A 22,153-nucleotide genomic window follows, 5' to 3' on the forward strand; every position below is an offset into this window, starting at 1 on the left:
AAAAACAAAAAATATATTTAAGATATAAAAAAAGTAAAAATAATAACAACAATTGATAATATCATGATATTATCACAAGAATATCATGATATTTTTGTAACTATATCGTGATATTATCAATTTGGTGATATTTTTAAAATATCATAACATTTTACCTATAATATCATTTTGCTGAAATACAGCGATAATATTGTGATATTTTCTTCGATATATACTCTCTCTTTGTATAGTGAAAAGATCAGGTGCAATATGATTGCACAAATATTTGTGCATTACGCACCTGATCACCCTCCATCTATGGTGCTTAATGTACAAATTTTTTGTCATGTGATTGCACCCAATCCGGACAAATATATATATATATATAGAAAGAGAGAGAGAGAGAGACGCGGCAAAAGTGGGGCCCGTGGGGCCCGCTCCGCTATATTTTCCGCGTTTTTGGTGGGACCCACTGCATATTCGGTCCAAGGGTCTGAATGACTACGGATCCTTCTCCTACTCTCTCTCTCTCTCACTTACTCTCTCTCACTCTCTCATGGAGCCTCTGCAGAGCTCCTCTTCTCCTCTCTCTGCGCTCTCACGGGCGCTCCATCGATGAATTCTATGGTTTCGTTCTCCCCTCCCTCGTTTCTCTCTTCCTTCCCCCGAAGATGTCGCAGAAGCGGCAGCCGGAGAGCAAGGAGGGCTCCGGCGGAGACTCGCCGGAGGAGAAGCGCCGGAGAGTCCCCTCCTGGTACAGGTAGCGGAGAACGTCGCCCTCTCCTCTCGCCAGAAAATTCCTTCTCTCCTCTCGCCAGAAAATTCCTTCTCTCCTTCTTCTTACTCTTGCTTTTGGGGTTATGGTTTGGTGTTTTTGTTTTTCCCTCTGCGCTAATTCGTCTCTCTCTCTCTCTCTCTCTCTGTTGTTTTCGGTGCTGAAGTTTGGTGAGCGAGGTGGTGAAGAACGACGGCCTCCAGATGTTCGTATCTGCCTTAGAGCCCCTGCTCCGGCGCATCGTAAGTCGATTCCCTCCTGAAGATCTTTCTTGGGTTTGAGTTGTTTGTGGGAGATCGGGCGTTGTTTTTCTGTCTCTGTTCGTTTTCTCGATCCGAAAATCTGTTCGGCGATGAAGATTGAATTGGGTGTTGTTTGGATTTCGTTGGGGTGCGCTTCTAGTGTCGAGGGTTGCGTGGGTTACGCAGGAAGGGGGTTACTGTGCGCGTTAGATGCTAATTGGGGAGAAATTCAACGTGTTGAGTCTAAGAGTAGTTGAAAGGAGGTTGATCAACGAGCAATGAATGAATTAGTTGGTGGAAACTATGATGTATTAGTTATTTGTTGATGATTGGTTGGGGAATGTAGATTTTCTTGCCTTGTTTGGAGATACAAGTGAAGGTGAAGTGATATATGTAATATGACACAACTCTAAATTTCATTTTAGATGTGTGGTGGGGAGGTGTGGACTCTGTAATATAGGATTCTGTTGGTATTTTGTCAAAGTTAAATAGATGAGCGAAGAATAACAAATTGGATGGTAAGTGACTTGATGCAACTATGCTGTAAGGAATTCGGGTTATTTTCTGTGACGCCTAACCAACTCATCGGAACCCTTTCGAGAATGGGTACATTGTCATTGCTTAGGAATGCTTTTTTGTGTATATAAGGACGCGCTTTGATGGGAATTATTCTTTAGGCATGATATAAGCGTAGTGGATGGGATGACCCTACTTGGGGAATATTCCTTTACTAAAGTTTCAATTCACTTTAACAGCACAATTGATGTGATGAATCATAATAGACATGCGAAGACATTATAGTGGCACTAATTTGACTTGGAGAGATGAATGATGCCCAATTCGTATCAGTCACGTCACTGGATAAAAGCAAGAAAAAAAAACCATGTTTGAGATTTTTAATACTTCTGACAGTGTTATACTGAATCTTATGGAGCTGATTGTAATGTCTTCTTATTTTGGCTCTTGGGATGAATTTCTATCTCATTGTAGAGCATGTTTATCTGTCGCTGCAAGTTTGATATTCACACTATATTTTGCTGCACTCTGATTGTTGAGTTTAAAAGTTAAAAAAAAATATACCAAGACTGATCTTGGAACTAAACTACTTTAGTAAAGGAATAAGTTACTTATTTGTAAAGCAAACCTATTATTTGTTTTAAGATTTTTATAGACCTGAACCTAATCAGCATGTGTCCAGAGTATTGCAATAAATTGAAAAAACTCTAAGTTATCTTGATAGGAATTCAATTATTTTTGAAATTTTAATTTTTAATCAATTATTATTTTTTTTAAAATGTCATGATTTTCTGGATAAGAGTGAATAATTTGATATTTCTAGATTCTCCAAGGGAAAACCCTGCTGATATCATTTGGAAACAGATATTGGTGACTATGATATAAATCTGGTCATCAATTTTCAGATTTCTATTCAATTCTAATCCTAGTTGGTTTAGTGATATTAGCCACTTGCTCTTCATGTTTTCTTTTCAGGGCTATTTTTAACTCACTCCTCTAGCATTAAAGTTTAATATTTCAATTTCAACTGCTTATACGATGCTCTTACAACACATTTCAGTCATTGTGTTTATCATTAGCCTTGTTTTCAGCTGTTTATTTCACTCCATATTTGATATAGTTATTTTTTAAGTTTAAGCTTTTGAACTTCAATCTATCAATTCTATAACACTGGGATTGTTTCTTCCAACATCTCTATGAGACTTGCTTCTAGTATGCTTGGCATGTTCATATACATTAACTCGGGGACTTTGACAAATATATATTTTTTCTTTTGGCTAGGCAAGCTGGGGGATAACCCTGTGGGATTCAAACTTGAGATCTTTTGGTTGTGATAGTGTGTCCTAACCAGAGTTACCAAAAGCTTCTTAGTAGGTGGGAAGCCTGCTTCTCGGAAACTCGCTTTGAAAGCGCGATACTCCTCGCTTTCAAAACTTGATGAGAATCTGGATTCTCCCACGCTTCTCCTATGCTTTCCACACGCTTCATCTATTCTTCGTATATGTTATTTTACTTTATTTTTCTTGTTTTTTATGTGTTTCCTCTCATGCTTCTCACCCACTTCCATGTGCTTTCTCTAAATTGGCAGTCATCATTTTTAGATTTTGTTAAAAATTTAATTCTTACACTAAAAAATCATGAAATTTAAGAGCAATCACTTTTATTTTTAGTTTTTATTTGTGTTCCATTTCGATTCCCATTCAATTCTTATATATATTTTTTTTGTTTCTCGCTTCCCGCTTCCTATACATTTTCAAATGCATCGCTTCCGCTTTCTGTATCATTTCTCGCTTCCGCTTCCTATTCTGGCAACCTTGGTCCTAACCATCCATATATCTCATTAGATAGATAGAAAAGTAGAAATCTTGTGGTGTACATGCACAAGATGAAAATGCCATCAACAAACCATGCCTCCCTTCATGAAGCTTGCTGTATTGTTTACGAAGAACACTCTTGGTTCCTTCTTGTAGAAGAATCTTCCTCTTCTTGATCATTCCCCAATGCCTCGTGTTCAAGCTTTACATAGTAGAATCAAAAGTCTAGGTTATTAGGCAATAACTGGGATGTAGAAGCGATGAATTGTTTGTCATGGACTTGTGTTGGGTGCAGAGTTACCGGAAGCGCCTAGGCAAAAGGGGAAGCGCGCTTCCCCGAAGCGCGCTTCGGAAGCGCGAAACGTCGCGCTTCCGAAGCGTGAGGGGAAGCGTCCCCCTTTTTTGGGAAGCGCGCTTCCCTTTTATGGGAAGCGCATCCCCCTTTTATGGGAAACGCGCTTCCCATTTATGGGAAGCGCACTTCCCCCACGTTTCCCCCACGCTTCCCCCTCGCTTCCCCCTTTTTTTCATTTTTTTCGCTTCCCCCTCGCTTCCGGTTCGCTTCCTAGGTCGCTTCCGGTTCGCTTCCAAGGTCGCTTCCGAGACGGTTCAGAATTTTCTTCTAAGTGGTCCCACGCTTCCCCGCTTCCTAAATTTTTGAAAGTGCCTCGCTTCCCGCTCCCGCTTCCCATATCGCTTCCCGCTCCCGCTTCCTCGACTGGTAACTCTGGTTGGGAGGTTACTTTGGCTTATACCACACCTGTGAGATGCAGCGCATTGTGCTTGGACCTGTGTGTCTTCGAGAGCTTTAAGCATCACCGAAGTTCTTGGTCTTGACTTCAAACTGCACCTTGTGTTCTGGGTTTTTGTCTACATTTCAACAAGTTAAAGCATTTTATTTTTTGACAAAAAATAAACAGCAATTTCTTTGTTTAGACCTTGATCCTTTCCAAGCCATCCACCTCACCTTAAATTGTTGGTAACTCTTTCCAGTAATGATCTCGAACTTTATATTTCACATTCCTTTTTAAATCTTTTGAGAACTAAATAGCATATAGTTCCATAAAATCATGTTCTTTTTGCCCAAATATATGGGCATATATGAGAAATATCACCATGAACTTGATGTTAGTACCTAAGTTCAATGGTTTATTAACTTTATTATTTCAGGTCCATGAGGAAGTAGAGCTTGCATTAAGAAATCATTCAGCCAACAAGCTACAGTGAGAACTTATACTTGTTGGGATACTTTATTCTTCTAAGCACGATACTGGAGTTGAGTTTCTTATTGTTATTCATTGTGTATATTTGTTTTTTGTCCTGCTGCAGACCTTGTGTAAAACAAATTCATCCACCCTGTTCAAAACATTTTCAACTACGGTTTACCAATAAACTTTCCTTGCCAATTTTCACCGGTAGCAGAATTGAAGGGGAGGATGGTTCTGCTTTAAGTTTGGCACTAGTGGATGCCTTTACTGGACAGGTGGTAACCTCAGGCCCTGAATCCTCACTTAAGGTGGAACTTGTGGTTCTTGAAGGAGATTTTGAAGATGATGAAGAGAATTGGACATATGATGAATTTAAAAGTAACATAGTACGGGAAAGAGATGGAAGAAGAAAACTTCTTGGAGGTGATGTGTTTGTAAATCTCAATGCTGGCACTGGCATGGCAGGGGATCTGGCTTTCACTGACAACTCAAGTTGGACAAGGAGTCGCAAATTCAGGCTTGGCGCAAGACTTAGTGAAGGCCCTGTTGATGGGATGGGGATTAGAGAGGCAAGGTCAGAGCCATTCATGGTTAAGGATCACCGTGGAGAATGTGAGTGTTCTAAAAATGTTGGTGATATTGCATGGGATTTTATGTGTTCAGATGGTGTTCTAATGAACTATTATAAGTTGTTTTTACCAATTGCAATACATGAATTTCCATCTGTTAAGCCACTTTTATTCCAGAGCAAGAGCTTTGTCTTTATAGTCACAACATTCCTGAGTTCCTTGTATTATGAAAAATGGAGCAACTTCATGAGCCGTTCTCTTAGATCATGAAGTTGGTTCCGGCTGCTAATCTATGACACATGCATGAACCGAGCTGAAACTAGGATGCATGTGGAAAGCCCATTCATTAGTGTGGCCATTGTGTGTGTGTGTGTGTGTGGGGGGGGGGCGCGGAGAGGGGAGTGGGGTTGGGGTTGGGGTTAAGCCCTCAAATTGAGGAAATTAAAAAAAAAAGTTTAAGCTTGCTCTCCCAGGTCAGGATACACACTGTTAAGTGCAACCAGTATGTATGTTTATGAAATCCATGTTGTAGACTCCATGGACACCGCGTTTTCTTGTCATAGTCTAGTTTAGGTTCTCTTGTTATGGGTTTCTGTATGTTTCATCAGATTCTTAGTTGTCAAGTTTAGATAGAAACCCATAAAATCAATGTGGGTAGCAGGATAAGAAAGAGATAAGCACTTCACGAGAACATAGTTATTCTCTGCATGTGTCCTGCATTGATTATATTTTGTGCAACATGTACTTGTGATCAGACCAGGAGCAGATAATGCCTCTCTTTTTTGTCATTTTTCATTGGCTATTGATTGCTCTGGAAACTAAGGCAAACTAATTCACCTCCTATGGAATAGCTTTCATGATCTATGAGGTCATATCCTTTCTGTGGTGTTTTATATCATTTTTTTTCTTTCTCTTGGCAGTATACAAGAAGCACTATCCCCCATCTTTAGTTGATGAAGTCTGGCGTCTTGAGAAGATTGGCAAAGATGGTGCTTTTCATAAACGTCTTAACTGTGAGAACATCCACACTGTGAAGGATTTTCTGACACTTCAGTGTAGGGAGCCTCAGAGACTGCGGAGTGTAACTTTCATCTCTACTCTTTTTCTCTTCTGAAGTTTCTGAGTTGGCATCATGAAAGTATGAAAGTTTTAGTCATAGAAAAAGATCTGCTTCCTTAGCATGCAAATGCAGAGAAAAGATGGAAACATCAAATGTTATATATAATGTGGAAAACATTCTTTAACATAAATACTGTCTTATAACAATATTGGGTTTCACTTTCCTTTCATTTTTTAAATCAGAAAAGATCTATTATTTAATTTGAACAGAAAAAATATGTATTTTGCATCTTTTTTCTTGAGAATAAATTTTAAAGAAGTTAGAAAATTGGGCCAACCTGAACTTGTCCTAATAAACATGCCTATGTTTCTCTTAAGCCACTTGCGGTCAACGCTGATGGCAATAATTGTTATTTTGAGCATGATGTCATGGGATAGATGCCACAGTCATTCTTATTTTTGTTAAATGTTGTGTGACAATACTTACAGGAGAATCGGAGATCTATTTCCCCAGAGTGTTTTTTTCTGCCTAATTGCTTTGTATGTTCGATTGTACTTTTTCCAGATTTTAGGAAGTGGTATGTCTGCTAAAATGTGGGAAATCGTGGCGGACCATGCCAATACATGTAGACTTGACAACCAAATGTATATTTATTATCCACATGCTGATAGAAGAATGGGATTGAGCTTCAATGTTGTGGGTAAACTACTTGGGGTCCTTCGTGAGGGACAGTTGATTCCACTGAATGAACTCTCGGACACCGATAAGGCACTTTATCATCTCCCTATCTCATGCTTTTCTTTTTGAGTGTTGATTTCAAAAAAGTGGTTTACCTAAACTTTTTATCAGGTAAATGTGCAAAAGCTGGCTAAAGAGGCCTATGAACATTGGAGTGAGGTTATCTCTTATGATGGGGCTGCTGCATCCGATAATTCTCAGCAGTTGCCTTCTGCAACTCTTTCTTCTATACTGACTGTGCTGGATCTCCCATGCAGTGACTTATCAGGTCATCACAATGTAACTGGGTGTGGTTTCTCTCATTCAACTGCATCACCATCCGATGTTTTCTCATCACTCTTGTCGGCCAGGGGTTTGGGTTTAGATGAATGTGTCACTGGGAACAGTGCAGGATACAGGCTTTCTTCACTCGAATCTCATGTTCTTGGTAGTAGTCCATACAACGATCCTACGGACTTATACAGAGAGACCAATTCACTTGTATATGATGCAGAACTTTCTGATGAGCACTTGCAATACTTTGACTCCGACCCCACCCTGCAGTCACAAACTCACAATAGTAATTCACAAGAAGACTTTGGGGTTGTTGTTACTGGCTTCCTTGGAATGAAGTCGGAGTTCTACCATTCGAAGGCTCACACAAGTTGGATGACACTGAGAGCTGTATTAAAGTGGAGAATTTCCATAAAGAGAAAGGTGGCTTCCAAGCGGAGCAAGACGAGAGAGACTTCAAAATTCTGAGATGTGGTAGTGTACAGTATCAAAAGGAAATGTTTTTTTGCATGTATAGCATATGGATTGTAGTGCAATTTTGATTTGCCGGTTACCTGTTTCATGGCTTTATTTGAGCTGCAGATCCTCCTCTGGAACATGATAACCCCCTCATTGTGGTGGTATGGTGTAAATACATAAAAAGAACTCTGTATTGATGGTGGCTCTGAGTGTGGGTAGTTACATATTTACTGCTCTGTTTTTGTAGCTCTTATAGAAAGGAGCTAGACATGAAAATATCTTCAAAGAAATGGAAGGCTTAATTAATAGAAAGCCATTTCTGTAGTCACTTGCAGAAACTGGTTCTTGGGATTCACAGACCTTTTATCCATTCCAGCTGCCTCTTTGAGCTTGTCAACTAAGGTGATCATTCTCATTCATGGAAACTGAAGCCTCCTGATCTGAAACCAAGAATACAATCACTCCGCTTCCGATGAATTTTGATGGAGGTAGTGTTGCTGGGAATGAGCATTTCAAGGAGCGAAAACCCGACTGGCAAGTTTACTTTAAACTTTTAGAGTTTAATTTCTGATGTCACGATGTTGAAAGTGGTGGGAGATGGAATGTGCTTTTCAGAGGTTAGTATGACAAGAGGATGTCTTTCTTGATTCCTTGATTAAGAGGTTAGGGAAATCATTTTTCCAATGCTGTTTTACGGTTGGTGTGAGTTCGCATAACTAGATCTCGACTCCGCCATCTCTTCCAGTGATTGATCTCAAATTGAACTGGAGCTCACTGGCATGAAACTTGCAAAACGCCAGGCATGTTGCAGGGAAGAGTTCAATCTGGACTCTCAATTTCTTCAGTGGCTGGTTTGGTATTAGTTGGGCAGAGTTTTCACTTGATTAAGCAGAATTTGGTTGTCTAAACGGGTGTTTACACGGAATAATCCATGGAAGTATTATCTTCTGTGAATGGCATCATTGGTTATTTCTCCCAGTCAGATACAAATAAATATTTGCATTATGTCTACCATGTCAGATTTTTCTAGTGCGCCTGCTGCTTTCTTCCAAGAAATCATGGTGTTTTTTCTGGATAACCGGGAAACTACCTCAATCAGTCGGGAGCTCGTTGGTGTAAAAATCATATGTGCCCCTTGCTCACCAGGGAGTATACTCAGCTTTGGCCTTGTAGTTAAGACATGAATACCTGCGGGCAGGGTTGGGAAACAAGCCAAGTCGCTCGTGGCTCAGCTCATGTTCAGCTCGTAAAGCTCTTTTAAACTTGTCAAATATGCTTGGTAAGCTGAAGTACTCGGCTCGACTTGATTTGTATGAGCTGGTTAAGTAGTAAAAAATATATTTTAGATATATTTTACATTGAATTGATGACGTTCACGAGTCACCCTACCAGATGAGCAGAGTGTTTATGGTCATAACATGAATCATGGTGTTAATAAAGTGAACACGGGTAACTTTTGGGCTCCAGTGTGCCTTTGAATAACAAAAGTATGGATCATCATAATCGGATCAAGAAATGTGATTTTATATACTTGAATATTTATGAAAATTCTGAGTCATTAATTTTCAAGCCTTAAAAGATTCTTCTTATACATCATAATCCGATTAAGAGTTTGTTTCTATAAAATCAAGCATCTAGATGACATCCGGTGAAATTTGAAAAAAAAAACGTATGAAAATCTTGGTGCATACCAGTTTATATATATATATATATATATATATATATATATATATATATATATATATATATATATATAGAGAGAGAGAGAGAGAGAGAGAGATGGGTGCCCACGCCCCCAAGTTCATCGGTATTTAGACACCATTTCCCCATGTTTGGGCCATACAGATGTTTTGGCATGTTTCATTTGCTAAGAACCAGCCCTTGGTTTGTGTTTTTTTATTTGAAAAATATAGTTTATAATTTTCAAATTTAAAAAGTAAAAAAATTTGGTTAAAAAATTGAGTACCCTCTGTAGTTACAAATGAATCTGTGCTCTTTATATATATATGGAAAGAAAAACCTACAAAATGAGCACGCTATTGGATTTTCAGTGCCTTTTTGAAATTCTGATAGTATGTATGTGATTTATATGCTTGTTTGTATAAGAATCACTTCTTGGAGCATTATTCCGATGCATGGATAGGTTTCAAAAATCAATGACCTACAATTTCATAAATTTTGAGGCTCTAAATACCATTTTTTTCATCCAAAATGAATGATCCACGTATTGATTTCTAGTAAATCAATCATTGAAATCCATTAGCATGTTTCATTTATCTCTGTACCCATTTTGTAGGTTTCCATTCCTATATATATATATATATATATATTGCCAGCTAAGATGGGTATGTACAAATTTATCCGTGTGCACCAGACTCATTTTCCACCATTTTTTTCATTTTCTTTAGTATCTGACCATACAAATATTTTAGAAATCTGCTTTAGATCATCCAATTTTGTCATGCAAGCAAGCTTTTCTATGGCCTGAAAAAATTAATGGATCACAATTTTTTAAATTTTAAACTTGAAAAATCATCTTTTTTTTTTACCTAAAAAACACTTCTTTTTATCAAAGAAACACGATTCAAAGACCAGTTCTTAGCAAATTGACATGTTGAGAGAGAGAAAAAAGGCCACAGGCCACTCGTCCATTGGAATCATGCTATATATATATATAAAAGCTGAGACATTAGAATATTGGTCATGCAAGTGCCATTGACATTTCTTAAGGTGAAAAGGAGGTGATGTGATACCTCTCTTTTCAACTCAAATCAACTGGGAAAATTAAGGTTGCAAAAAAGTTAAAGCGCCATATATTAAAAGCTCTTGCGCCAGCGAGGGACTAATTGGGTAAAGTTTGGTTTGTTGGGCCACATATAACTTCAAATCAATTGGAGACATGAATTAGAATCACATGAGGCTCCACGTAGTTTCCATCTCACATAAATGAGAAAGCAACTCTCGTTTGTAAAAACAATTGAGAATCCATTTCTCACTACTCACTTTTGATGTTTATGTAGCCAATGTTACCGATTCATTCTCTCATTCTTTCTTCTGTACTCACATTTTGGAGGTGATCCCTCGTCACCCCTTCCTATATGAATTATAGTTCTCTCATTTGCATGAGAGTTCAAATCTCATGAGACTCAACCAAACATGCCCTTTATGTGTTGAAAAGATAAGCCACATGACTGGAAAGTTTTTCATAGATTTATGGGAATGTATTTCACATATTTGATAAATGAAACTATAGGAAAAACTCCCCAGCATTATTCATCAAAAAAAAACTCTGGCTAGGCTAAGCTTTCTCATCTACAAAATTAGTCAAGCTTGGGCTCAATCCAATGCTTTCTTGGTTGACTGAATTGTGCCTGATTATGAGGTTTAGACAATAGTTAGCAATGTGCAAAATTGCAATTTGTTAAACAATAAATACATGATTAAATAAAACATGCGAAAACGGCAGCTGAACTAAAAAAACAGCATCACAAAACTAGTTATGAAGAAAACTTCAATATTTTATGAGCTTAATTTGTTTTTAACTTTGTAAAACACGGTAAAATCCAGATATGCATGCGAGTTTCTCATTAAAAGTTGAGGCTGTAGGAACTACAAGACTCAAATTCAAGGTCCAATGTGATACAAACTTGAGATCCGACACAACTGGATCCATATTAGGTTTTTTTGTACTAAAGTACTTTTGCTAAAATGTTTTGAACGTTTCTCTCAAAAAAATCAGTTTTTTCTCCTGTCAGAGGGACTGCATGGGCATTACAATCAATTTTCACCTTTTTCTTGCGATTTTATCTTCTTCCCTGGTTTATAAATGTTTTCCCTTGAATTTTCTTGATATAATTCTGTTTTTTGTTATAATTTTCTTGAATTTTCTTGATATAATTCAGAATACACGCATCCAGTAAAGTGTCATCTCTTTCCGATGAAAACCTTCTACAATTTAAAAGTTTAAAAGTTGACATCGGCAGGTTCACTTCATACATTTGTGAAAGTCTTGACTTTTTTTCACTAAAAGGTCACTTAAAGAACGTTCGCAAAGGTGTGAAGCTAACCTCCTATTAATATTATTTGTGAAAGTTCGACATTCGAAAAGTCTGACACTTACAAACATTATATACGAAACTCCTATTAATGCGCAAATCTATTTAGCATGTGAATGTCTTAAAGTTATTTTGTGAATATCGTTATCTTCACATATTTTTTTTGTTCTAGTTCAACATGTTTGCACCATATATTTGTAGATGTCCTCACGGTCATGCATATAACTTGCGAACCTCTTTTGTATATGCGAAACTTCACTTTTTTTATACCGCTCCCAAGATCAAAGACCTAGCCACGCTGGCTCTGCCTACCATACTTACGATCATTGTCATGACAGCATAAAACTCCATGGGCATGCTCTTCGGACATGCCTAAATCACCTGGTACCCCTTGCCTACTAAGAAAGTTTCTTCATTGGTTCGCCTTGCAGCAAGGGATGTCCACCCTGGGTATAGAACTCTTTACCTCCTTCAATTTGAACACCTTAAGACGACCCACCTAAAAGTGGACATTGGGCTGGCTGGGCCTGACCTAATCCCTCATCCTTTATTTTATCAGGCCTGACTGGGCATGGCTTTTGAGGGGTATGGGGCCTATCTCGGGTCGGATACCCAACAACCCATCGGGTACTCACCCTGATGACCAACACTAAACCCACCTAGCCAGGTGTAGAGAACCCTTGTGGGCTGCATCTCTTTTGCATTTTGAGAAGGAAGCCACAAGATTTGTGCCTGCTGTTTGCTGCAAAAAAATAAAAATAAAAGAAAAAATGCACAAAACTTTTTTGGTTGCAAAATAAGGCATCTATTGGATGAGCTCATGTGGGTCTTTCCTTATATCACATTTACCCTGAGGAAATGAAAGGTGGACTCTCTAAATGAATTTTCACATGGCCATTAACTGGGCCCATTAGGAGGGAGGGCTTCGCCTGTCTGGAAGGAGCAGTTAGTGCATGTCACCTTGTGTTTGGACATTGCAAGTTCGAATCCCAATGGTATATGGTCGAAAAAAAAGTGACCCGGTTCCTGGTGAGGGTTTTCTTTCGTTATAACAAAAAGAAAAGAAAAACTATTTGAGAATGTTTAGGTCACCACTCAGCATTATTCTAACCATTGCATCAATACTTTGGAATGGAAAGAAATTATTCGTTGCAGCTAAGATACATATAATTTACTCCATGATTCCATAATCCATATTCTTAAAGAAGGGGTATAATATTTCAGCATATAAGTGCTTAAAAGCAGTGGTATCCATAACTAGGGATGTCGGTGGACCGGGGCAGGGAATTATTTTGGACATGTTGAATCGTGTATGAAATGTATGAAGTAGGATTGGATCAAAACAAACTGCACTATACAGATCTGACAGCCTTTGTACCTGCAAACGTTTATATATACATATAGAGAGAGAGAGAGAGAGAGGGATATAGAGAGAGTCACTGGAATATGGGAACTAATGTGTGAATCACGATTTTCATGGATTTTTTTTTCTTTTTTCTTGAATCTAACTGCACTGATGTGATCTACATGCTTTTTTTATAATTAAGAACCTGCTCTTGAATCATCCCATTTTGATGCATAAATGAGATTTTTTAAGGCTTTAAAATCAATAGCTCATAATTTTCATAAATATTCAAGCATTCAAAAATTACATTTTTTTTTACCATGCCAAGCACATCCACATGGTTGGATTTGCAAAAAGTGTTGAAAATGTCAATAATTTTAGTTCTCATATTCTAATAATTATATATAAATATATATAAAGAGAGTGTGTGTGAATATCTGGTACCAATGAGCATAAGGAACTGATTACATGCAAGTTGTATCAGTTCAATAGAAATTTACATATAGGCATCTAGCTTATGGTGAAATTACTTTTAACTACTTGCAATTAGGGGTGGGCAATGGGCTCAGCCAATGGGCCAAGACGACCTGGCCTGGCCAGTTATGGGCCATGATTTTAGGCATGGGCCTATTAGGTATCGGGATGAAACCTGGTCAGTTAAATACGTGGGTTGGGCTTGAGTTATTTATTAATTTTTTAATAATATAAATTTTTTAAATAACTATTATTATTTACTTAATTGGTTGCATAGTAACTTGCTATTTGTTAATTATTATTATTTATCTAATTAGTTACACTAATTAAGAATTAGTTGCGTGAGAACTTATTATTCTCTCTTTAACCCATAATTTTAGTCAAGCATTTATGCATTTTAAGATTGGGTCAGGCCGAACTAGACCCAGCCCGGGTCATGGGCTTCTCCGGCCTGGTCAACTGACCGGGTAGGGCCGATGCCCACCCCTACCTGCAATGTAAAAGTTTTCGTATTATTGCTCGCTCTTTGAAGAAATTGCGCTTGTCTTTTTTCTCTCACTTCACTCCTGTTGACTATTTAAAATGACGGTAATCATTTCATTTTCTTAAATGATTGAAATACATTTAAGGTCAAATAAGTAACTTCGATAAAAACCTTTTTTTTTTTCTCTCATCTCTGCAATTAACTTTTTAAAAGACCATTTTTTTATTTTTTTCAAATGATTGAAAGTTACTTTTGGTAGTTGTAATGTAGTTAAAGCCAAATAAGTAATTTCAGCAATAAAGAGTGACAAGGGCGGTGGTGTAAGTAGGGGTGTCAACGGGTAGAGTTTACAATATAAAAATAGAAAAAAAAAAGAGCAAAAAAAAAATTTGTGGACCCCATGCTGCTATGAACCAGTAAGATATTTATTCTCTTCTGATTGATCTTGTGCACTAGTGTTGTATGAAAACACAAAAGATTGTCAATCTCTCTCTCTCTCTCTCTCTCTCTCTCTCTCTCTCTCTCTCTCTCTCTAAAGGGAATCGTCTGGTCTCTAAGCTGCCTACTTGTTGACATTGACTCTATGCTGTAGTTTGACAAGTGAGGAGTAAGACCCACCTTTAGCTAACAAGGCACTATGAGGACCTTTCTCTACCACCCTACCATTCTCCAACACAGCAATGGTATCACAGTTTTGGATAGTGGCAAGCCTGTGGGCCACCACTACACTTGTCCTACCTACCATGACTCTGTCCAGTGCCTCTTGCACAGCCTTCTCAGACTGGCTATCTAATGCACTAGTGGCTTCATCTAGTAACAATATGGCTGGGTTCTTCAATATGGCTCTAGCAATGGCTATCCTCTGTTTCTGGCCACCAGATAACTGCAACCCCCGATCACCGCACCATGTGTTGTAACCGTCCTTTAGCGCGTCGATGAATTCGTGTGCATTAGCTGCCCGGGCTGCATCTACTATCTCGCCTTCGGTTGCGTTCTCCTTACCATAAACTATGTTCTCCCTTATGGTCCCTGCAAACAAGGTTGGCTCTTGGCCAACTAGTGCTATGTGCTTCCTTAGTGACCTTAGGTTGTAAGACCTTATGTCCCTACCATCAATCTTGACCGTCCCCTTTATCGGGTCGTAGAATCTCTCTATCAGACCGATAATTGTCGACTTCCCCGATCCACTTTGTCCGACCAATGCAGTCGATTTGCCAACTTCTATCTTTATAGAGAATGATTTAAAGATGATGATTTCTGGCCTAGATGGGTATGCAAAGTCTACATCATTTAGCTCAATTTGACCGTGGAGCATATCGGGCTTGTACCCCTCTGGGTCATCGGGTTCGATCATGGTGTACCGGTCTAAGATGGCAAACATTGTGCCTACTGCATCCGCACCCTTGGCTAGGTCTGTGGTCATGCTACCTGCATCAGCTATGACTCGGCCTGTACTTACCAGAACCATGAATGTTTGAATGAGTTGCTTGGCATTTAAGTAGCCATGGGATATGAGCCAACCCCCCCACCAAAAGTCAAGAGCCCAAGTACAAGTCATTAAGCTCTGCGATGTGCCAAGTCCAATACCAGCATACCAAGACTGTTTGACACACTCTCTTCTAGGTCCCTCTTGTGTGAGTTCAAACATGAGGAGAATCCTATCTTGCGAGGAGAAGGCAGTCACTGTACGAAGATTGGACACGGCTTCTGCAGCTAACTTACAACTTTCATCCTGTGAACAAATAGCCTTCTCGGACATGTTCTTTAGCAGAACTCTTCTAGCATAGTAGCACACTATGATTATGGGTTGCACCAAGATCATGACAATGGCAAGCTTCCATGAAATGACCAACCCCATGGCACATGCTATGGCCACAGCAGAGAAGGTCTGAACCAGAAGAGATATTCTATCACCTACTAGGGACCTCACCTGCAAAATTAAGACCAATATTTTAAATTTGTCATTTACATTATTAATAAACATTCAATTAATCAAGATGTGATAATTTGTGCATTAACTAACACGATACAATTTGTGTAACCCCTCATTAATGATATGAATAATAATTAAGTATGGTATTAGCATAGAATTCTTGACCAAGTTCATGAGCTCTATGCTAGTCCTGTTAGAGTTCATGAACTTTAGACATGTTTCATATGGCACCTCACATCTATGTCACATAAGCACTCCCAAAGGATATGGGATATGCCACCTATATGCAGTTTCCTATTACAAATAATATATAGGAGGACACTATATGGACTCAAATTGAAGCATCATTGTGACATTGTCTCACATCCTGTCTTGGAGAAACATAGAGAAGTTGCTACTTACCACATTAGCATCTTTGGCAAGCCTGGAGCATATGAGTCCACTAGAGTTCTCATCCTCATCGAACCAACCAACCTCGAAGGTAAGAATCTTCAAGAGCATGTGCTCACGGATCCTCTTTGTTAAAGCCTCTCCCATGGCAGCAAAATTGTAATGTTCAATTAGATTGATGAGGAAGGAGAAGATAGACAAGAAAAGAAAAATGAGCGAGTACATTCTGACTCTTGACTTGATCTCACTATGGTTGGGAATAAAGAAGACTGAGATCATGCTGGCCATTGTAAAGGAATACAGAGGCTGTATGGCCCCAAAGGCAGTGGCACCAAAACAACCAACCATGGCCTCTTTCCACTCCGGTTTATTCATGAGCAACAACCTCCTGAATGAAGGTACAAGGGGAGGCTCGGACGCCTTGTTCGGAACTTGATCGGTTTGCGTTGATGCGACCGAACTCATAGAGCTAGACCTACTCAATCTTTGCATTCTACCACTCATACTACCACTTGTTGCAGCTAATGTGCTCTCTTGAACCAATAAGTTCTGCTCTTCCTCTTTATCCTTCATCTGTTGGAGTCTCACTAGTGAACAGTATAGGCCTTTCTCATCTTGGATCAAGGAGTCATGGGATCCAATTTCCATCACTTGACCTCCTTGAACCACTGCTATGGTATCTGCATTGTGAATCGTCGAAAGACGATGCGCGACCACAATGGTGGTCCGGCCTACCCTTGCCTGATCCAGGGCTTCTTGAACTACCCTCTCCGATTCTGAGTCCAATGCGCTTGTTGCCTCATCTAAGAGAAGGATTCTAGGTGACTTGATTATGGCTCTGGCAATGGCAATTCTTTGCTTCTGGCCACCAGACATTTGCACACCTCGCTCTCCAACCTAAACAATGAAGACCAAGTTTCTCACTCTCTACAAGTGCAAGAATAATTAAGCACAAAGAAATATGCGGCAAAATTATTGGAAAAAAAGACCTTTATAAATCTAGACCATATATACTTAGCTCCATTGGCCTTGCAAATGAGACTCAAGTGATATGTTCTTGTGGCCACATGGATCTTGACCTGTCACAGTCGTGACATGGGTGACATGAGTTCGACATGTCATGAACTTGACGGTAAAGAAATTATTTTAATACTTTTAGTGTTTTAATATTTTTTAATATTATGTTAATAAAATTGTATTTTATAGATTAAAATATCAAAATTTATTGATTTAAAATAAAAAAATGCATGCCATCGTATCTTAACTCATGAGTCGAACTCGAGACACACATACAACCATTATTTTAATATTTTTAATCATTTTTATTATCATGTCAATAAATTGAGAGGTATCGAGAAAGAATTGCAATATATATATCAAAAAATAATTCTTATTCATTTAAAAAGCCCGTGTCCCATTATCTTATTTTTCAAAAAAAAAATTGAACTCATGTGTGCATACTCAGTATGTTTTTAACAAGCTCTTGACCATGTACGTGACACTATAGGTTTCTGATCCATTGATCTTGATCCATTTGACACAACAAAACAAGAATAAAATGTATTATTGTCAGTACTGTTGTTACCTGTGTATCATATCCTTGTGGTAAATGTGAGATGAAAGTGTGGGCATTAGCAGCCCTAGCTGCTGCCTCAACCTCTTCCATTGTAGCATCTTCCTTGCCAAAAAGTATGTTCTCTTTGATTGAAGTTGCAAATAGGGAAGGCTCTTGGCTCACCAAGGCCATCTGCAACCTGAGCCACTTGAGCTGAAGCTTCTTGATGCACACTCCATCAAGGAAAATATCCCCACCAAGTGGATCATAGAACCTTTCAAGTAATGAAATCACAGTAGACTTTCCGGAGCCACTGCCGCCAACCAGTGCGAGTGTCTCACCGGCCGGAACCTTGAGAGAGAAGTCATGAAATATGGGGGTCCCTGGCCTTGATGGGTAAGCAAACTCAACGTTCTTGAACTCGATCTCACCCAATACATCCTTTAGAACCTCTCCTTCCATGTTCTCCGAGTCAATCTCTGGGGTTCTTTTGATCACCTCCATGATTCTCTCTCCTGCTGAGCATGCCTCAAAGACATACTTCAAATTTGAAAGTGCAGTACCCAGTGTCCTGTGACATAAAGCAAACAAGATTAGGATAGAAAAAAAAGGAGAAATAGGTGAACCATATATGCAGGATGGTGACGTGATACCATGCATGCATGTACATAGCAAAAGTGCACAGTGTAGAGCAATTTTTGATAATGTGTTTGAGACACACACACATACATTGTCATTAAATCATATGGTTTAACATTAAGGAAAACCACACACATATATGTGTGTCCCATGTTCTACTATCAACAGTATGTATAATCTAGTAAAAGAACACCATGTCCATGTTCCACTTTTTTTTCTTGGTGAATGAAACCAGAAAGATGTGATCAACATGGTTTGTTTAGTGGAAAACACGTATGTTTTCGATCATCCAATTGTGCTATGTAAGCAGGTTTTCTAAATGTTTAAGAAAATAACAGTTCACAAAGCTCTAAAATTTCACACTTCAGAAAAACGTCTTTAAGCTGAAAATGGCACAATAACACGATGCAGCCCCTAATGAAAAAACCATGATGAATGCATCTGGAATCAGATTGACTGGACAAAGCTGATTTCTAGTTAGATAGTATGGTACAGTAGGCAATCGAAGATAAGCCCCCCCGTCCCAAATTATGCACACACACACACACACACACACACACACACACACACACACACACACACACACACACACACACACACACATATATATATATATATGCATGCATGCATGTATGTATGTGTGTACGTATGTGTGTGTTGATGTAGACCCTTCGATTTTCAAAATCTATTAGCATTTGACGTATCAACTTTTTTTTGGGCTATATCTCCTTTAGTGTGGTTCCACTTCCATACGGCCATCATTTTCCAAGTATCTTTGTGTGTGTGTGAGAGAGAGAAAGAGAGAGCACTCACAGCCCACCGGCTGCAACAGAGGCACCAGCTGCAAAGACAGTCCCTCCCTTAGCACCATGGTACATGACCAGCCTGCTGCCCAACCAAGCCATGAAGGACCATATAGTAAAGGTTACTCCATTGCTCCCTATGGCCATACCCTTGGCCAGACCCTGTTTAAGCCCTAGACTTACCGAACCATCTAGAGCCTTGGAAAACTCAGTCATGGTCCTGCTTTCCCCTACAAAAGAATACACCGTCCTTATTGAAGATATTGCTTGCTCTGCTATTATTGCTGCCTTATTGTATTCATCTACCATTTCCCTTGCCAGTCCTATTAAGATCCTCCCATACATCAATCCTGGTATTATCAAGAAGACCACAAAAGGAAATCCCGCCAAAGCCAGCCTCCATAGCAACACAAATGCCACTATATAACTCCCTATGAATGTTGACACATTCATTATCAAATTTGGAACCTGTTTACCAGAAAAGATATAATCAGAATTTAGTAAAGGTGACAACCAAAAGTGGTCATATAGGTTGGCACTAGACAAAATGGATGGTATAGATTAAAGCCTGACTTTTTAAGCATCACCATTTACATGTGTACAATTGTGGGTCTCATTCTATTCTCTTCCATTAGGTTTTCAAATGGACAGTCAAGATTTATAGCCAGGCCACCTTAAACTACTAAAGCATAAAATCCCAACAAAAACTTTTAATCAACTTTTTCTTTACAGATTAAGTTTTCTGCTGAATATCTGTTAAATCGTCAATGATCCCTGCTGTTCGCCATGGAAGATTGATGATGTGGGATTGGTTGCTTTTTGTAGGTCATGTTTCTTTAAAGATTTAGGTCCCAATATCAGAGATCAGGGTTTGTCATTGCAAGTTGCAACTTGGTTCTCCATCATTAAATGTGGGAACCAACTATGGAAACCATATTGAGCCATGTTAGGCCTAAATTCATGAACCCCATCCTACCCGGGATTGATTTTCCCTGGGATCGTTGGAAGTTAGGGCACTCATGCGGGGTTTACCATTTAAGGGGAGGGGCATTAAGTGATCCCCATTTCTAAGCACCATCCATTTGTAGAGTATCCTTTTCATGTCATTTAATTAAGAGCAATGAATGTTACCTTCTCACTAAGCACATCTTGGATCACCAAACTGTCATTTGAAACATTGGTCACCACTTCTGATGTGCTTGACACCTTGAGATCAAAATAGCCCACATCTTGCCTCAGCACTGCCTTTAAATACCTCACTCTCATTCTGGACGCTTGTCTCTCCCCAGTTCTTGTCCAACAATAGCCCTCTTTAATGATCACAAAAACTCATGCATCAGCACCATATCTCTCTCTCTCTCTCTCTCTCTCTCTCTCTCTCTCTCTCTCTCTCTCTCTCTCTCTCTCTCTCTCTCATATATATATATATATTCACATTGTTTTCATCAAATGAGTTTTTTTTTTGCCGACTTACCTAGGAAAGAAGCCAGCCATGAACCACAAGCCATGTACAAGAGTGCCACACAATTCTGCAACACAAAAGATTAGGAAAGATAATCAAAAGAAACTCATGAAACACTTTTCTTCTTTCAAGAAGTGTTAAATGATTGATAGTACCAAAGTTATCAGGTCATGGGTATCCTTTAATTCCTTTGTGGTAATTTGTGATGGGCCTGTTTGGCAAAATCCAACGGCCAAGGATGCACAGAACCAAAAAGGAGGGTAGGGTACCCCCCATTGAAGGTTAATTTGGTGATACATACCTGGTTGATTCTGCTGGTGAAGAGTGAGGGATCAAGGGAAGGGTCATTGCCAAGGTTGTTCACGATCTTGCTCAGTATTAGCAGCATAACGGGCACGGTCAGGCCATCACCTACTGCACCAAGGAAGCCAAGGGACATGAGACACATATCAACGGTGTCTGCATGCATGAAGATGGTCCTTATGGAACCCATCATCTTCTTGGGCTTGGACTCCCCAGCTCCTTTCTTCCTTCCCAGCATCTTTTAACGCCTCCCAAGTTTTCCCTTCTCTACGGATGCAAACAAACACCGCCTCTATTTATAGAGATTTAGAGAGAGAGAGAGTTTATAGGTAACTCTCTTCACTATTTTTCTTACTGCCGAATCGTCATTAATGGCGACACTAATGCTCCGAAGGAAAAGGTTTCGAAAAGTTTTGTGACACGTGATCATTCAATGGTCTCTCTCTCTCTCTCTCTCTCTCTCTCTCTCTCTCTCTCTCTCTCTATATATATATATATATATATATATATATATATATATATATATATATATATATATATATATATATATATATATATATATATACATCCGGTGCTCATGAAGCAACCCTGCACCTGTCTTGCAGAAATCATAAATGTAAGCAGCATCTTCTCAATCAAGCGTCGTAGAACCAAGCAAGGAATTGACGGCTGGATCGTATATTTTTTATAAAAAAAATATGAGATACTTGAATATTCAGGAAAATTTTGAGCTATTGATTTTAAAGTAAATTTTTTTGTTTATGTATCATAATCGGATGCTTCAAGAGTTGGTCCCTATAAAACAAAGGATTAAAATTTCATCCATATGGCTAGATTTAAGAGAAAGACGAAAAAATCCATGAAAACCTCTCTTCACACGGTAATTGTCATATTTTTAATTCTTATATTCTAGTGGCCACTAGAATATGAGAACAAAAAAATATAAGAACTAGAGTGTGTATTGAGATTTTCATAACTTTTTTGTTTTTTCTTAAATCTGATTGCACAGGCATGAAAATCAACAGCTCAAAAGTTTCATAAATATTCAAGCATCCAAAATTTATGTTTTTGTCAAAA

General features: G+C 38.8%; 2 protein-coding genes across 2 annotated transcripts; one reads left to right on the forward strand and one right to left on the reverse strand.

Annotated features, from left to right (window-relative positions):
- Window positions 1-493: 493 nt before the first annotated feature.
- Window positions 494-7,961, forward strand: LOC149818526 (calmodulin-binding protein 60 A-like). Its single transcript, XM_089985630.1, has 7 exons — window positions 494-739; window positions 921-996; window positions 4,497-4,549; window positions 4,656-5,146; window positions 6,024-6,184; window positions 6,728-6,931; window positions 7,013-7,961. The coding sequence occupies exons 1-7, from the start codon at window positions 651-653 to the stop codon at window positions 7,640-7,642; spliced, it is 1,704 nt and encodes a 567-aa protein (XP_089841756.1). The 5' UTR covers window positions 494-650; the 3' UTR covers window positions 7,643-7,961.
- A 6,592-nt stretch (window positions 7,962-14,553) lies between these two features.
- LOC149818527 (putative multidrug resistance protein) lies at window positions 14,554-21,266 on the reverse strand. The gene is made up of 7 exons (XM_089986239.1): window positions 21,075-21,266; window positions 20,786-20,840; window positions 20,443-20,621; window positions 19,322-19,779; window positions 17,900-18,440; window positions 16,327-17,211; window positions 14,554-15,921 (listed from the first exon to the last, which is right to left on the reverse strand). The coding sequence occupies exons 1-7, from the start codon at window positions 21,264-21,266 to the stop codon at window positions 14,554-14,556; spliced, it is 3,678 nt and encodes a 1,225-aa protein (XP_089842365.1).
- Between the last annotated feature and the right edge of the window lie 887 nt (window positions 21,267-22,153).

Source organism: Nuphar pumila, chromosome 13 (genome assembly GCF_984573655.1).
Source record: "Nuphar pumila chromosome 13, dmNupPumi1.hap1.1, whole genome shotgun sequence".
In the NCBI taxonomy this organism is placed as follows: domain Eukaryota; kingdom Viridiplantae; phylum Streptophyta; class Magnoliopsida; order Nymphaeales; family Nymphaeaceae; genus Nuphar; species Nuphar pumila.

Coding starts and splice junctions, on each gene's coding strand:
- LOC149818527 (XM_089986239.1), bottom strand. CDS start 21,266: ATGGGTTCCATAAGGACCATCTTCATGCATGCAGACACCGTTGATATG. Junction 20,841..21,074: donor TCACCAGCAGAATCAACCAG/GTATGTATCACC, acceptor TTTGTGTTGCAG/AATTGTGTGGCACTCTTGTA. Junction 20,622..20,785: donor ATGGCTGGCTTCTTTCCTAG/GTAAGTCGGCAA, acceptor TGATCATTAAAG/AGGGCTATTGTTGGACAAGA.
- LOC149818526 (XM_089985630.1), top strand. CDS start 651: ATGTCGCAGAAGCGGCAGCCGGAGAGCAAGGAGGGCTCCGGCGGAGAC. Junction 4,550..4,655: donor CATTCAGCCAACAAGCTACA/GTGAGAACTTAT, acceptor GTCCTGCTGCAG/ACCTTGTGTAAAACAAATTC. Junction 5,147..6,023: donor TAAGGATCACCGTGGAGAAT/GTGAGTGTTCTA, acceptor TTCTCTTGGCAG/TATACAAGAAGCACTATCCC.